The sequence below is a fragment of the Populus nigra genome, chromosome 5 (genome assembly GCF_951802175.1).
Source record: "Populus nigra chromosome 5, ddPopNigr1.1, whole genome shotgun sequence".
Lineage (NCBI taxonomy): Eukaryota > Viridiplantae > Streptophyta > Magnoliopsida > Malpighiales > Salicaceae > Populus > Populus nigra.
In genome coordinates this window covers 17,709,070-17,725,512 of record NC_084856.1, presented here as the reverse complement: position 1 = coordinate 17,725,512, position 16,443 = coordinate 17,709,070, and the positions used below count along the sequence as shown (strand labels likewise).

Sequence of the window (16,443 nt, the reverse complement as noted above, 5' to 3'; positions counted from 1 at the left end):
TATGGTTTAGGTTTAAGGCATGCCCATCTTTTTTTTTTTTTGTTTTTAATGAAAATAAGGCATACCCATCTACGAACGATACTGATTGGTAGAAGTCTGATGAAATGATTTTATTAATTTTAATTACTGCTCGGACTAACTAATATGCATGTGTATGATTTCGAATCTGAGAAATAATTTATAACAGCAGACACTAACCTCAGCAGACGCAGAGAAAGCCTTGAATTGAAGAAGAAGATAATGAACGAGCTAGGTTTTTTTTTTTTGGAGAATATTGCGAACTTAATTTGTTGAAGGAACCCAAAGCATGCATGGAATATATATATATATGTGGCGACAGATCTTGATTTTACTTGCGAGATTTTCTTTAATGACTGCTCATTAGGTTTAATTTTTTCTTAATGCTAGCTAAGGTAATTTGATGCTTGCTTTGCTGAACAGGAAAATCACAACAAATAAGTTAAGAAATTCTGAAGACAATGAATGCAAAATCCTATATAGAAATATTTGAAGTAATTAGGAAACATTGATGCGTGGTTAAGCTTTATTAGGGTTTGTAAATGGCGGTGTATGCTAGGTGTACTTTTAGACTACGAAAAACAAATTGTATACATTAATTTTTTTTCCTATTCACTTCATTTGTCGTTTTTGCTCGTGAAGAACTCTTTCCACGCCTCTTGTTTATATTTTTTTCTTAATTATTAAAAAAAAATCAGGCTTTTATTTTTGTGAAATTCAAACCAATATTCAAGTAATATTAAAATTTAGTGTTTGAGAGAATTGTTAATTACATGTAATCCTCTCATGCTCCGAGCAATATATATGATTAATGAAACTGATATTTCTAAACATTATGGTCTGTGTATGTAGACAACCACACAATGGAATAAGAATGATTATCGATAACAATCAATTAGCTAATAACAAAGGATTAAGCAATCAGATTATCATCTTCTTTTATTCGCATTCTGATCATATTTTACTCTCTCCAACCAAAAACTAAATATCTGAATCCATATCAGTCCTATATTTCAATTCTCACCCTTTGTTCTTCATGGGAAATTAGAGAAAAACAGAAAAAGAAGAAATCATAAGAGACTTCGCATGTTAAATAAGGATTCCATTCCAAAGTTCAAAATCAAATAGACAACAACCACATTCAAGCCCTAATTATTTATTAACAAAAACTAAAGCTTGTGGATAAAACACTGTAAACATTTTAACTATTCACCCTTTCACAATTCATTATTGATTGTAATAGTGTATTTTTTTAAAAACATTTATTTTGGTCCTTAAATTTTTTTCTTTCTATAAATATTGAGCCTTTTTGATTTCAAATCAGCATCTAATTGCATGTTTTTTTAGGAGAAAGGTTTGAATTGAAATCAAGAGGATTGAAGTGAAAAACACGGGTAATATAGATGGAAGATACAAAATTTGTTTCAAAAATTCAATTTCATCTCTTTTTAGTTATTAGGTGACCAGTCCCTATAATTTTAAAGAAATACATTTTGATACCAAACTTTATTTTTCTCTTTTTAGTTCTTTTTTGAGCGGAGGAGAGAGAAGGGGTCGCTGAACTTCGAGTTAGAGAGAGAAAGTTGCTGTTGGGGAATATTTCGACCACTAAAACAATCGATTTTTATTTTAAAAGGTTCTATATAATGAGGGGGGAGGTTAAGATTATGTGTTTTGTCCCTTGAAAACACATAAATAAACACATTTGAGCCTAAAAAGATTTTTGATTTCAGGTTTTGGGCTGTTTTTTTGTGTTTTAAAGGTCATAAACTGGTTTAACAAGGTTACTATGGTGTTTTGGGTAAAAAAAGGTTTAAAAATGAGTTTTTGGATTAAAAAACTTTATTTTCTAGCTACACTAGCAGTCGGATTTTAGGATTTCAAGACAACGCGTTGTCTGCTCCGTAAAACTAAAAAATAATTAAAGGCCCGTGCGAGTGGGTCTAGCCTTGCAGGTCCGCACACAGGCCTTTCTTGATTTGGCTAGGCACCAGGCCTGGTTTACCACGCCTAGTAGTGCTTGGCCTCACTACTTTTTTTTAATTTTTTTATATTTAAATAATTTTTAAATTTATGTTTTAATTAATATCACTTCTCTATGGTTTTATGGGTTTTTTAGCCTTCTTTGAATAGCAATTATTTTTTTAATTATATTAAGCATGTTTATTTTTTTGCATAGGTTAGTATGATTCACATATAATTTTTTTTTGAATATTTTATATAGATTAAATATTTATTTTTTATAATGCTTTTAATATGTGTAAACCTTGCATAATATTTTTTTTCTTTTATTTATTTCAATAAATTTTATATGGTTGTCAATCTCTAATACAAATTGATTCATAAACAAATTCATTAAACACAACTTGATTAATGACCCGTGTTACAATATTAAATATCTTGATTTATATTGGTCTTTTGATTTTTTCATTTATGTTTTCAGTTTGATCTTTTATAATAGTTTTATTATTTTTAATTTTATTCTTCAATTCAAGTTGATAGTGTATTATTTTTTTGTTTATTTTGGTCATCATTGATCTTTTTTTTTTAATATATGTTTTTCCATTTATTATTGTTGCCTCTTTTTTTTTAAACCTTTTCTCATATGATTCAAATAAAACCAACTTATTTAATTGGTTAGAGTTATAACCCGAATTATTATATTTCTCTTCTTTTTTAAAATGCATTAATGACACTTAATTATTTTACTAAAAAATAATACGAAGCCACAGCACATCAATCTAATTAGTCCTAAATCTTGTGCTGTTATCTAAAGTTATAAATCTTTGTTTAACTTCCTCATCATCTAAAACCATATCAATAATTAACAAATCAAAGCTGAACGTACTTTTAAAAAAAAATTATAATTGAAAGCTCATGTACAACTGAACAGAAAAATGTAGCATATATAGATTTCAAGTACCTGTAATTATCAAACTCTAATAATCAAGCAAAAAATTTCACAAACAACTCCCTTTATATTAATATTGTTGCCTCAAAAATCAGTTCTCAAATCGCAGCTTACAAGGTTGGTCTAACACATACTTGACTCCTGACTCAAAGTTGGTGCCATTAACCTTGCTGCCAAGAGGAATATCGGCCAGACAATTCACCATCAATCTATATTTTCCAAACGTGAACGAGCTAACCTTCCATTTCAGACTACCATCAACCTTGATTTCGAGTGGCAAGTTGCCAGCATTCAAGTCTACTATCAAATTAGCCGCTTCATGTGGAGGAATTAGTACATCATTGCCATACAAAAACGGAGGCCACACGTTGACCGTTTTGGGACTTACGTAATTCGTAGGCAGCTCAGCTGCTACAGTTATCTGTTGGTTTTGATAGAATGCACGTGCCTCAAGCTTTTCAATGAATATCCCATAATTGATGTTAGGGTTTTTTGCAGATAAAGTGACCTGCATGTTACAAGTTAGCAAGTTTGGATCTGAAAATTTCAAGCCACCGATATTAGCTTCGTCGAGGATCAACTGAGGCTTATGAGGAAGTGGCAGAATGCCCAAATAAAACGTGATTGTTATTCCCAAGATGATGAGAAAAACAACACCACCTAATATAAGGTAGAAATAATAGCTCTTTTTCTTGGGGATCTGGGCAACTTCTCTGACAACAACCTTTGGAGCCTCCATAATGATGTTCCTAACTGTGGAAATACACAAGAAACAATATTGATTATGAGATCTTTATTGTATACAGATTTGAAGAGATTATTATACGACATTCAAGCTACCTGATCCAATGTATTACATCAGTTGAAGACATTCAAGCTACCTGATCCAATGTATTACATGAGTTGAATCCTCGGTTTCTTAGCCTCTAGCCTCTAGCTTGGTTAACTTCTATATATGGTCAGATTGATTGATGCTGTTAACAAAACCAAGCTAGTTGCAAGAGTATGGCACGTTGACTCTAGCATTGATTTTCAATAAAGCCACTACTTATGACTCGAAAAAAAAAGAGAGATTATTATACGATACATAGATTTAATATTTGAGTTTGCAATAAATTCAACCCCAAGGGTGCACAGATATCACTGCATATATAATATATAATAACTTAGTAATAACCACTAAAGATTGCAAGTTCAATACTTTCCAACCCTATCTTGTAGCCGAAAGTCTGATTTTTCGGACTATGGAGTGTGATGGCCATACATCCTAAGATTTATAGTTCAAGACAGACCATCAAATTAAGGTGATTGAAGTCTAGATGGTTTCTCGATTATAAGACAAAGAAAAGTGATTACGTCTTACTAATAAAGCAACACAGGATTAGGGTTTTATTGGTCATCCCATAACTTTTTAATAAAATTACACAGTAAAGACTAATTAACATGCATGATTACTGAAACTGATTGCAATATTGTGAGTTTGTAACAGTAATCACTAACCTGAATAAACGTAGAGAAAGAGCTTTAATTCAGACGACGATTGAAACCAAAGAAAGGAATTTATATTTACACATAAATTTATACCGTCTAGGGGACAATTTTTTCAATTAGGAAAATATTATTTATGACTTTCCTAGGACAATTTAATGCGTGCATTGCTTAATAGGAAAATTACCATGCATAAATAAGTTAGGAAATATTTTAGATCAGCTGGAAATACTTTCCTACATAGTTTACTTGCTATTTGGGCATCGACAGGATCTGCTGTGCTTGATGTCCTTTGGACACTCTGCTCATCATTTTAACAGCACATCTGTGCAAGCCCCAAAGGGGTTGGTTTAGACGATGAGAAGATGAATAGAAGCCTGATTTCCATCACAGCATCACTGGCCTCTTACAGAGGAGCCATTATCTAAGTTTGATCAGCCCAATTTGTGGTGCCATCTTATTCTTATTTGATTGTTTTTTTGATTGATGCCTAATGAATGGATTCTCTATATTCAACAGCAGATTGTTAACAGAATTCAAAATTTGCGGGAAAAACTTGCCCAACCTACAGACACGCGCGGTGGAGGTTTACTTTGAATATTCTTTGGACGAAGACAAGTCGATCTCGCAACGAGTTTTGACTTCACAAGTAATATTATCAATTTTGTCATTCTAGTTCCATCTGTGACATTTTCTACTAAGTTTTTCGTATAGTGGTTTGTGTTGGATATCCATTTATGCTATGGTTTAATTGAAATTTAACAGCTTATGCCTGGAATTAAGCTAACAAATCTCCAGTTTAGCCCTAACAACCTTTTATTTTTTTTATTTATTTTTTCTTTGAAATTAATCATTCGATGCTATGGTCTAATTGAAATTTCCGCGCTCGAGTCTCTAAATTTTAAAGTAGTCATTCAATTTATCTTTCTTTCAAACTTGATTCCTTTTCTTTTAATTATTATTTATTTTATTTGAAATAATTTATAAAATTAAAATTTATTTTCATTTTTATCATCATTTAATTTCTTTATCTATTGGATTTGATCCTTATTTTTTTGATTGTTTTTTTGATTTGAGATATTTTCTAAAATTGAATTTTTCTTACAATCTCATCCTTTAATTTTATTTTTCTATCAAATTCGATTCTCGTTCTTTTGATTGCTATTTTTTTAATTTGAAAGTATTTTTAAATTGATATTTTTTTGATTTTTTCAATATTAAATTGGTGGGGGAATTAATCTTCTTAATTGAGCATGAGTTGTAAGTTTGGAAGATTAAACTAAGTTTAAGAGATTCGTCTCGGTTTGTTAGGCAATTGTTTTAAATTGATAATTTTTTTATTTCATAATTTAACATTAAATTGATTGGGAATTGAGATTCTTAATTGTTCATGAGTCTAGGATTTTTTGGGTTACGAGTTTGGAAAATTAACTTAGGTTTTATAGATCAGGTTTTTTTTTTTTTTTTTAAGTTTCATCTTCAACATTTATTTAATTGGAGATTAGGCTCCATTATTTTTTTATTATTTTCTTTCTATAGAATTTTTTATTATTTTTTAAAATGACTTGGGTTATCTTAGGTCTTTTTATTTTTCATTATTTGTTAAATTTAGCTTTTTTCAATGAAAATTAAATTAATTAAATATAAACATGAGATGCATACTTTATGATATTTTGCTTGGTTTGCTTTCTAGGTTGTTGCTTTGATGCCATATGTAATCTATTTAGTGTTGTCCTATAGTGTTTTGTAGTGGCGTTAAAATCATCTTAGTGAACTCTTTCTGGTGGTGTTGTAGTGACCACGATGGAGCGATGGTGAATCTCCTATGAGCTTTTCTATCTTTTCTTTCTTGGTATGATATTGATAACTTATTTTTTTATAGTTAATTATTGTCAATTTTTTTGTTCACACTATTTAATATCGATACTTTTCTTAAAAATTATATTATTAAATTAATTGAACTTATAAAATCCAATCAAATCAATGGCCCGTGTTTTAGATCTTTTTTATCAACTGAAAATACTATCATCGCCTGAACATACTTTTTTCATGCTATAAAAAATTTGGGTTGGTTACAGTGTAACGTGAGCCACTTATCTAATTTATTCTAATTTCTTTTGATTTTTATTATCTCATAAAATCTTTTTTTTTTGGAATAAGTAATCTTTTATTTATTTTATTAGATATATACGTCAACTTGTGGGTTTATAATTAAAAGTTTTCCATAATGATAGAAAACACATTATTAACGTCATATATTATTATTATTATTATTATTTGTTTTTCATCCAACAAGCAGCAAAGCGCGGTAGAGTTGGCTAGTGTGTGTCATATAGCACATTCGGCTCTTACTTGGCAGGTGGGAGAAGGGGCTGACGTGGCAAATATCTTTCCTGTTGGCTTAAAGTAGCATATTCGGCTCTTGCTTAGCTGGTGGGGAAAGGGGCTGGCGTGGCGTGGCTTTGATTATGCAAATCTCTTTCCATGTTGGCATTAAAGTACAACTCATCATGTCTTTCGTCAGCACAAGGTGATGCCGCCCTTCGAATCCCTCCATTTGCATCTCTTTCCTTTCCCATTAAGGCAAAGTCTTCCCTATCATGACGTACGTAGTGCTGATATGGGCATTCGGAAATCAGAGAGATGTCGACGAGGTAAATGTTTATGACTGTACTGGAAAAGAAAAGGAGAGAAGCCACAAGGATTGGATTTTCTTTTCCGGATAAGATTTGTGCACTTTTAGTCATGGAGTTTTATTTTAATTTATTTTTAAAGTTTTCTCTTTTGACCAGTAATTAACCAGCAACTGAACTGGTTGCTCTTTTTCATCGGGCATTCTCTTTTAGCACAGATTAATCAAATTCTCTGTAGAAATTTGCAGACTTGTAATAAATTCTGATGTCAGAAAAACACCAAGCACTTAAATGCAAATAAGGCACTGGTTGAACAGTGACGGCTCTTAACTCTAGTCTAGGGTCCTGGAAGTCATGAAGACCCTGGGTATGAATAAGAACTCCATCCTTGATCCATGTATAAAGAAAGAAAATGCTGAGCTGAAGACTAGGTTTCTGCTAGCCACTTTTGCATGATAAAATACAAAAGGACAGGAACTTGTTTTACCTCTATCTGCGTGAGCCATTGCTGCAAGACGTCATGCATGTGTTTCCAATATTCTACTAATTAATAGTTGGTGACGTAATTTGTATGCTCTTGTGGTTTAATGGATGACATATATATTACCATATCTTGTTGCCTTTTAAGCTCCCCTTTTCTTCTTCTTCTTTTTTAATTAAAACTGTAAGAGGGATAGCATCAGAAAGACAAACTGCCAACTCAAAAGGCACCGTCCAGATTTTATTTTTTTTTAACCTTGTCGGGCCTCTTCTCAAAATGGGATAAGCTCGATTAATTTCCCCAAAGTTGCCTTCCTTGAATCAATATTGAATTTTGAGAAGGGAAAAATGTGAATAAGCTCTATACTTTGTTTTCTGTTTCTTAGTATAAAACGAGGAAATAAAACAGTTGATATTAAAATGAATCAATTTTCCTGAGCAGGGTGACGACACTTGAACCTGCCTCCATTTTTTTTTTATTCCTCAGGACCTATTCATTTCCCTTATGAGGAGAATCCTTGCACTGCAAGAACCAAGTTGTTAAATAGAATATCATAAAAGAAGATGTGGACCTTTTTACATTAACTTTTTATCATGTAAGCAACCAAACTTACCATCTCTGCCTTTATTCTTATTGATGAGCCGTCGGTGAATCATGCAAGGAAAAAGCTATGACCTACCAGCTGCAACCTATCCCTTTAAATACCTTTGCATGTGCAAGGTTTCATCAACCATAGGAAGCGACTCTCTCTCTTGATATCTGGTCTTGCAAATAACAAGATAGACAAGAGCAAAGAGCAAAGAGCAAAGAGAAAATTCCAGCTCTTCATCAGAAATGAACGACACATTTCAGGATCAAGTTATTGGAATTCCAATCAACTCAGGAAAATTCACAGTTAGGAGATCCCCAGTGAGATACTTGCCTGGACCTGATGGCCAATATCCTCCTGCATTGAAAAAAACTAAGAAAGACTCAATTCTAGAAAGGATGAACAAGCTAGGGAGGAGAGCAGACAATTTTGCAAATGGTGTCTGGGAGCATGGTAATTATATTTCTCCTTGCCAAACTAGGAATCATGCAGTCTTCAAATTTCATCCCTTCTTCCTTATATTGGTCTTCTAATTCTTGATCATTTTGAAACTGCAGTGAGACTAGGGTCAAAGATTACAGAAACAGTGAAAGGAAAGTTGACTCTGGGGGCTAAAATTCTTCAAGAGGGTGGGGTAGAAAAAACTTTCAAGCAGTTGTTTGTTGTTAGCGAAGACGAGAAATTGCTGAAGGTTTCCCAATCCTATTTGTCAACAACAGCAGGTCCTCTCGCAGGCCTTCTGTTCATCTCCAACCAAAAACTCGCCTTTTGTAGTGAGAGATCCATCAAATTCTCTTCTCCGAATGGAAAATCAGTTAGAGTCCATTACAAAGTAACTAACAAGAACATATTAGCTTCATTTCTCTCTGTCTCTTCCTCACACAAGCTGTTTTAACATTTTACATCAATATTTGCAGGTAGTGATTCCTCTCAGGAAGATAAAAAGGGTTAGTCAGAGCGAGAACGTGAAGAAGCCATCACAAAAGTATATGCAAATAGTTACAGTAGATGATTTTGACTTCTGGTTTATGGGTTTCTTCAACCATCAAAAAACTTTCAAATATCTTCAGCTGGCAATCTCTCAAATCTCAGATGAGCTGCAAGTCACTCTAGTGACTTAAATCTTGTGCTTTACCAGAATATTGTATAAATTAAGATAGGAAATTAAACTCAACAGAAGTACATTGTACAAAATTTTGTTAATGAAAATATTAATTCGTGAGAAATTACTGTACTTATTTCCTGTGATTATTCTGAATAGATTACCAAGAAAGCGTTATGAAAATGTAATCTAGAGCCTAGTCTTGCAATGTATGGCAAATCAAGAAAGATGCCTCCTAATTCCTATTCTTGAAAGTTCATTGTTGAAAGTAAATTGATTGCTTAAAATTAGTTGAACCAGTCGACCGGTTGAGAACAGGTCGACTGGTTGAGACCGAGTAATCGAGTGAAATAAATTAAAGTGGTCAACTGTTTGAGAAACGATCAAGTGATTTAGTCAACAAAACATAATTTCTATTCAAATTAAGATTTTATTGTATTAGTTTAATTCCTTGATTATTTAGGACTTTATATCTATAAAAGACTTGTAAATCAATATTATTTAGTAGCACAAGAGAGAAAGAATAACAAAGAGAGTTTAAAGAGAAACATTTAATAAAAATATACACTTCTCTCAATCTTCTTGTTCTTGAGCCTTTTGACTTTGTATTACTGTTTTTAGTTTGAATGGCATGATTCCATAAAAAGCATGGAGTGGAAGAAAGCCAAGTGTTTATCACTTGAAAGTTTTTTTAAGCATTGACTATGAGCATGTAGATGATCAAGTAATGAACAAGCTAAATGAAAAAAAAAAATCTTTGTGGGTTATGATCAAAAGTCCAAAAGATACAAGTTTTACAACCCTAATGAAGGAAAGATAGTGATTAGTAGAGATGCTGAGTTCAATGAAGAAGGAGCATAAGATTAGAAGGTAGATGATGATGATGAGAAATATGATTTCCTACTGATTCTTGATGAAGAGAAGGAAATGTATAAAGATTATCAAGAACTTATAATTACACCTCCATAAACACCAACGAACTTAACTTCTCCTTCTCCTTCTTCTCATGGAAGCTCAAGTAGTTACACTCCATCAAATCCACTAAGAAAGATGAGAAGCCTTGGTAACTTATATGAGGTAACTAATCCTATTGATGATGATGTAACATTATATTGTCACATTGCTACATGTGATCTTATAGTGCTTGAAGAAGCAATAAAGGATGAAAAATGGAAATGGCTATAGATGAGGAGATTACATCAATTGAAAAGAATAACACATTAAAATTGGTTCCTAGACCAAGTGAAAAGAAGCCAATACCTGTCAAGTGGATCATCAAAGAAAAGAAGAATGCCAAAAAAAAGGTGGAGAGGTGGATCTCCAACTTATTTTCTTTTTTTGCGCCTTGTGAATCCAACCACACATATACACACACTAGCTTTAGTGTTTATGTTTAACTATTGGCCTGATTGTTGTTGTTGTTTTTTTTTAGTAAAAAAATAACATTTAGATTTTAAAATGGGGTAAAAAAAAGACATACAAAAACTAGTCATGACAAACCTGTAACTATGGTAATCGGGGCCAAACCAACCCCAGATATCTCGCCAAACCTGTGACCCTGATAATGAGATTAGAATACACCGATAAAAAAAGATAATTATAAACCTTTGCTTAAAAAAAAAACTTATGTTAACTTTTCAAACCTGTGACCTAAATCATTAGACCCGAAGTATCTAATCTGGAAAATCATGAAGTCTAATTTCCAACCAATTAAATATTGAAGGGTGAAACTAAAAAAAAATTTTAATTATACAAAAGGATTAAAAAATAACAATTAAAAGAATGAGGATCAAAATTAAAATACATAATAAATTTTATATTTGATTGAAGGGTAAAATTGAAAAGAAAAAGGGTCAAAATTAACATAAACAATATAAAGGTTAAGAAAAATAAATAGAAATCAAAACAATGAGGACTAAATTGAAAAACATTGTACCATCAATTTGAATTGAATAATGAAATTGAAAATAAGTGTAACTTCTACAAAAGAGCCAAGGTAAAAATTTAGAAATTCAAAGAATGAGGATCAAATTGAAGAATATAATATTTGGTAAATTGAGATTAAATGATTAAATTGAAAACAAATTAAACTTTTACAAAAAAACCAAGACCAAAACTTAAAAATCTAAGGAATAAGGATTGAAGTTGAAATATAAAAAATCAAGAGGGTTAAGTTGTAATTTTTTTTAAGAAAAAGAGAGAAATGAAGAAAAAAAAAGAAAGGCCCATTGATTAAAAACTCAAAGACGCACACCGCACCAACATGAAAAGGATTTAGCAATGCTTCTAACGACACAACGGTAAGGCATTTTTGGATGCCAGGAGACGCCACACAAAGGATACGGGCGCCTCCCGTGCACCTCTGGATAAGCCACACACGCATATCCTTTTTTATTCAAATACCAAAGTGCCACTAAACTGATGTTATAATTTCAAAAGAAAAAATCGTTGTGAAAAGACAAAGAAGCCTCTTGAATCTAGGTTTAAATTTTTTTATTTTTAAGGATAGTTTTGTTGTTTTACTGTTCATTTCAATTGCTTATTATTTTTTTATATTTAATTAAATATTAAATTGCCTCACAGATCACATTATAATAACAAAAAAAAAACATTGTGAAAAATCCTAAAATGTCTCTTGAAGCTAGGTTTAAACTTTTTTTTATTTTCAAAGGTATTTTAGTTATTTCACTGTGTTATTGATATGAGAGAAGACTTATTTTTTCTCGTGGAATTTTGTAATAATAAATGTATCTTATAAAAAGATCTTGACAACTAATGTTAAATCTTTTAGATGAAGAGGTAAAAAGAACCATTACGTACTATTCAAGCGAACAATGTCAATTAGTGTGGAGATACAGTAATTTTCTGTTGGTCTGTATCCAAGATCTGATTAATGCTGAAATAGACATCTGTATCTGCATGGCCTCCTGTCCAATCTGTCAAACCTAGTTTAAATAAATCAACTTTATTAAAGAATGATAAAAGGAAGCTAAGAAGATTGCATTCCAGATAATCATAAAGGAACTTGTCTTGTTTTCGTGTGGCCCTTAATTTATTCATACTCTTTTCTTTGACCAATCGAGCATATTGCCCCTTAATCAATTAAAGCTACCTTCTGATATAATAAGAAGATTCTTCATAGAAAGTTGTGCTAGCTGTCCTAGATTCAGATATTACAGAAATGCTCTATTGTAAATTTCAAAGTCATTAATAAATAACCGATGCTAGCACCTTGTTTGCAAAGAAATGGCCAAATTTCTCGTGAAATATGGTGGTATGATATCTGTAGAACAGCCAAACTTTGAGTCTCAGTTCCTTGGAACTGTGCACGCTAGTGATCATTTCCAAGAAATGAAGGTTCAAATGCCAAATCGCATGTCCTGCTAAAAAATGGAATTTAATTAGAAAGGAGGATTCGGAGACAGTCCAATCCTTGAGCATTTTTGTCGTGAATTTACTGAAAGTCCAAGTCCTTAATTTACTGATTTTCTCTCGTAGAAATGGTTCCCTGATTATAATTTCCGGGAACTGCCACGAGCCATTTTATGGATTTATGGCTAATGAGGGGAAAAGAGGAGATTTTGTTTTATAATCTGAAGAAATCTAAGGTAAAAGACTAACTCAAACAGCATCACTGATTGTGAGCTTTTTTGCATGTAAGCTAGTTTAAGTAATCTCTCTGTTCTGCACCATCCTTTTCCCATTCCTTTTTCTTATCTTTTATTTTAAAAAGAGAATTGGCATCGGAGAGAAAGCTATAGAATTCCAGCTCGAAATAATAAATTCCATACCACCACAGGGTTGGAATGTACGAGCAAATGAGAGGCACAGACAAATGCTTGTGAGATTGCATGTCTGGACCGAAAAAAGAAAAGAAGCAAAGGCTAAAAGTTGTCCCAACTAATTAGGGATATTTTACGAATCAATCAAGTTTTGTATGATTTACAAGACCACATTGAGAAGTATAACCATAAAGTAAATTAACTAACTGAACAATCCCTTTGGTTAACCGTCTCTTGATTTATGTATGATCTTATAGAGAAACATTGTATCAGACACTACAGTCATAATCTTATTTTCTTTTTCTTGGCGAAAAACATAACATTTTCCTGATATTTTAGTGTCTGGAACCTTTTATTTCCATTAGCTCTATATGCCTAAAGAAAGAGTCATGCACAAGAGACACCAAGTGTATTCTTCTGATACTTCGTTCAATTTCAACAGACAAGACTTGGACCTCTTTACCACCACCAAAAAATATTTTAAGTAATGTCTATTGTGAGTCAGTGGATATGCCTTTATTGTTGTTGCGGTGCCTTTGATTACTCATGCATAAAATGGTAAGATTTACCTACCATGCTTTTTGTGCTAAGAAATACGTTCGCAGCATACATGGCGGTTCATCATGGAAACTACCTCTTCCTTGAATATAAAGAAAGAGAGAAGGAATCCTTGCCTTCCATTGAAAATGAAGAGCCTGTTTCACAATTTAGTTAATAGAATTCCAATTATGAAATTAGTCTAACTCACAATTGAACGTCTGAAAGTTACTTACCTAAGCCAATGCAATTTTCCAAGTTGAAACAAAATGAACTTCTATCCTCTATCTATCAGCGAGTGCATCAAAGAAAGGTGTTTTAGTAATGGGGTGGTAGATCTTCACATTTCAAGGAAAGTATTCGGTGCTTAAAAGGAAGAACACGTTAGGGAAAGCCGACTGATTAATTTGTACATGGTGCGGGCGGGCATGGTTAGTATTCCTTTTGAGAAAGATGGAGAAAATATATTTATTTTTCGGATGGGATTGTTATATATATATATATATATATATATATATATGCTGGTTGCTCAACTCTTGAATAATCATTCTGTAGCTAGGATTCGATTCCCCAATTTATATTTCGACCTTTCAACACTTAATGAGGAAAACATTTAGTGACATTATAAATGTTGACATGCATTTCAGAACTTGTCTCTAGATGACATTTTGTTTTCCTGGCCAGAAACTTGTTGAAAATCATAGAATATTCACAAGAATTTAATTACAGTAATTTCTTAAGAATTTATACATTCACTAACAAAATTTGATAACAGTACGGTAGTTCTGTCTAGTTTTGCTCTCTACATGAACTTAATATTCTGAATTTCTGACGAGGTAGAAGATTTAAGTCACTAGCTAGAAAGCGACATTCATCCCATCTGAGATTTGAGACATTGCCTGCTGAAGATATTTGAAAGTTTTTTGATAATTTATGAATCCCATAAACCAGAACTCAAAATCATCCACTGTAACTAGTTCCATATACTTTTGTGATGGCTTCTTTACATTCTCACTCTGGTTAAGCATTTTTATCTTCTTGAGAGGAACCAATACCTGCAAAATATTCATGTAAAATGTTAAAACATTGTGTGAGGAAGAAAAGCTGAGAGAAATTATTCAAATACGTGTTGTTGAAGTTACCTTGTAATGGACTCTAACTGATTTTCCACTCGGAGAAGAGAATTTGATTGATCTCTCACTACAAAAGGCGACTTTTTCAGTGGAGATGAATAGAAGGCCCGCAATAGGACCTGCTGTTGTTGACAAATAGCACTGGGAAGCCTTCAACAGTTTTTCATCTTCGCTAACAACAAATAACTGCTTAAAGATTTTTTCCACCCCTCCTACTTGAAGAATCTTAGCCCCCAGGCTCAGCTTTCCTTTGACTGTTTCACTAATCTTTGGCCCTAGTCTCACTGCAGTTTCAAAAGTATCAAGAATAGGAAGACCATTGTTAGGATAAAGTAAAAACTCATGAAATTTGAAGACTGGATGATTCCAGGAGAAAAGTAGTTACCATGCTCTCGAACACCATTTGCAAAATTGTCTGCTTTCTTTCCTAGCTTGTTCATCATCTTAAGCATCGAGTCTGCTTTGCATTGTTTAAAATATGCCTGAGGGTATTGGCCATCAGGTCCTGGCAAGTATCTCAGGGGCGATCTCCTAGCAGTGTATGCTGCTGAGTTGATTGGAAGTCCTAAAGCTTGATCCTGAAATGTGTTCTTCATTTCTGATGGAAAGACTGGAAATTTACTCTAGCCTCTTGTGTCTTTTGTTATTAGCAAGAACAGATATCTATAAGAAGAGATGCTTTGATTCCTATGGTTGAAGAAATCTTGTATTATGCAAAGGTATTTAAAGGGATAGGTTGTTGCTGGTGGGTCACAGCATGAATCATCTATGGCCGGCTCGTCAATAAAAATAAAGGAAGACTCGGTAAGATTGATTGCTTACAGAAAAGGAGTTATGCAAAGGCCCAAATCTTCTTTTATGAAATTCTATTTAACAACTTGGCTCTCGCTGTGCAAGAATTCTTTTCATAGAGAATGAACAAGTCTAGACTATAGGGGAATAAAAAAGAAAAAATTGGGGCAGGGTAGAATTAATGTCGTCACTTGCTCAAGAAATTAATTTAGCCATTGTTTTTTGTTCCGTTCTGCTATACCAAGAAACAACAACAGCAACGAAAAAGACTCAATGGTTTGTGGAGGGTTTATTTGTGTATCGACGAAATTTAAGACTGCCATGATTCAAGGACGAATCTAGACTTGACAAATTGGAGGGCCAAAATGCATAATTTTTATTTTGGGGGACTATTTCATAACAATTCCTTGAGAATTTTAGAAGTGTAGGGAAGATTCTTAAAAATTGTCAAGCTTTGGGAGGAACAGGCCACCCCGTAAATTCGTCCTTGCCCTGATTCAAGGAAGGCAATCTTTGGGGAAATCAAGTTAATTCCATCATGAGAAGGGGCCCAAGAAGATTAACAGTACTCCAATTATGTGGGGACAACTTTTAAATCATGCAAAATCCAAACAAAGCATTGTGGTGTGTCTTTTGACAGTGTGGCGTTGATGCCTTCTGAGTTGGCATTTTAGCTTTCTGATGTTATCCTTCTTTTGACATCAAGATAAGAAAAAGGGGGGCTTAAAAGGGCTTTTGCTGAACAAGTGCAGTGTTGGCAACATGGTAAACGGTGTTTTTCTGACATCAGAATTCGGAACTCTCCAGAAGTCTCTGCAGAGAATCTGATTTGGTTGTACGGAAAAGAGAATGCCTTCGATAAAAGAGCAGTACCGAGGTCTCTTGCTGGTTAATTACCAAGTCATAGAAAAAAAAAAGAAAAAAGAAAAAAAGAACAAGCTTATAACAACACAACAATGACAAAGAAGCGCGTGGAT

The 16,443-nt window shown here is 32.9% G+C and overlaps 3 protein-coding genes across 3 annotated transcripts; 1 reads left to right on the top strand and 2 right to left on the bottom strand.

Annotated features, from left to right (window-relative positions):
* Positions 1–3,020: 3,020 nt before the first annotated feature.
* On the bottom strand, positions 3,021–3,668 carry LOC133694846 (NDR1/HIN1-like protein 12). Its single transcript, XM_062116544.1, has one exon. It carries the CDS (start codon positions 3,666–3,668, stop codon positions 3,021–3,023), a length of 648 nt encoding a protein of 215 aa, XP_061972528.1.
* Positions 3,669–8,265: 4,597 nt separating this feature from the next.
* Positions 8,266–9,346, top strand: LOC133693125 (GEM-like protein 4). Its single transcript, XM_062114260.1, has 3 exons — positions 8,266–8,573; positions 8,678–8,952; positions 9,038–9,346. The coding sequence occupies exons 1-3, from the start codon at positions 8,366–8,368 to the stop codon at positions 9,239–9,241; spliced, it is 687 nt and encodes a 228-aa protein (XP_061970244.1). The 5' UTR covers positions 8,266–8,365; the 3' UTR covers positions 9,242–9,346.
* A 4,909-nt stretch (positions 9,347–14,255) lies between these two features.
* LOC133693166 (putative GEM-like protein 8) lies at positions 14,256–15,363 on the bottom strand. The gene is made up of 3 exons (XM_062114325.1): positions 15,060–15,363; positions 14,684–14,958; positions 14,256–14,596 (listed from the first exon to the last, which is right to left on the bottom strand). Exons 1-3 carry the CDS (start codon positions 15,268–15,270, stop codon positions 14,399–14,401), a joined length of 684 nt encoding a protein of 227 aa, XP_061970309.1. The 5' UTR covers positions 15,271–15,363; the 3' UTR covers positions 14,256–14,398.
* Between the last annotated feature and the right edge of the window lie 1,080 nt (positions 15,364–16,443).

Excerpts from the sequence above, each read along its gene's own strand:
- LOC133693166 (XM_062114325.1), bottom strand. The coding sequence starts at position 15,270 with ATGAAGAACACATTTCAGGATCAAGCTTTAGGACTTCCAATCAACTCA. Across the intron at positions 14,959-15,059 it reads AAATGGTGTTCGAGAGCATG|TGAGACTAGGGCCAAAGATT; the intron begins GTAACTACTTTT and ends TTGAAACTGCAG. Across the intron at positions 14,597-14,683 it reads CAGTTAGAGTCCATTACAAG|GTATTGGTTCCTCTCAAGAA; the intron begins GTAACTTCAACA and ends AATATTTTGCAG.
- LOC133693125 (XM_062114260.1), top strand. The coding sequence starts at position 8,366 with ATGAACGACACATTTCAGGATCAAGTTATTGGAATTCCAATCAACTCA. Across the intron at positions 8,574-8,677 it reads AAATGGTGTCTGGGAGCATG|TGAGACTAGGGTCAAAGATT; the intron begins GTAATTATATTT and ends TTGAAACTGCAG. Across the intron at positions 8,953-9,037 it reads CAGTTAGAGTCCATTACAAA|GTAGTGATTCCTCTCAGGAA; the intron begins GTAACTAACAAG and ends CAATATTTGCAG.
- LOC133694846 (XM_062116544.1), bottom strand. The coding sequence starts at position 3,668 with ATGGAGGCTCCAAAGGTTGTTGTCAGAGAAGTTGCCCAGATCCCCAAG.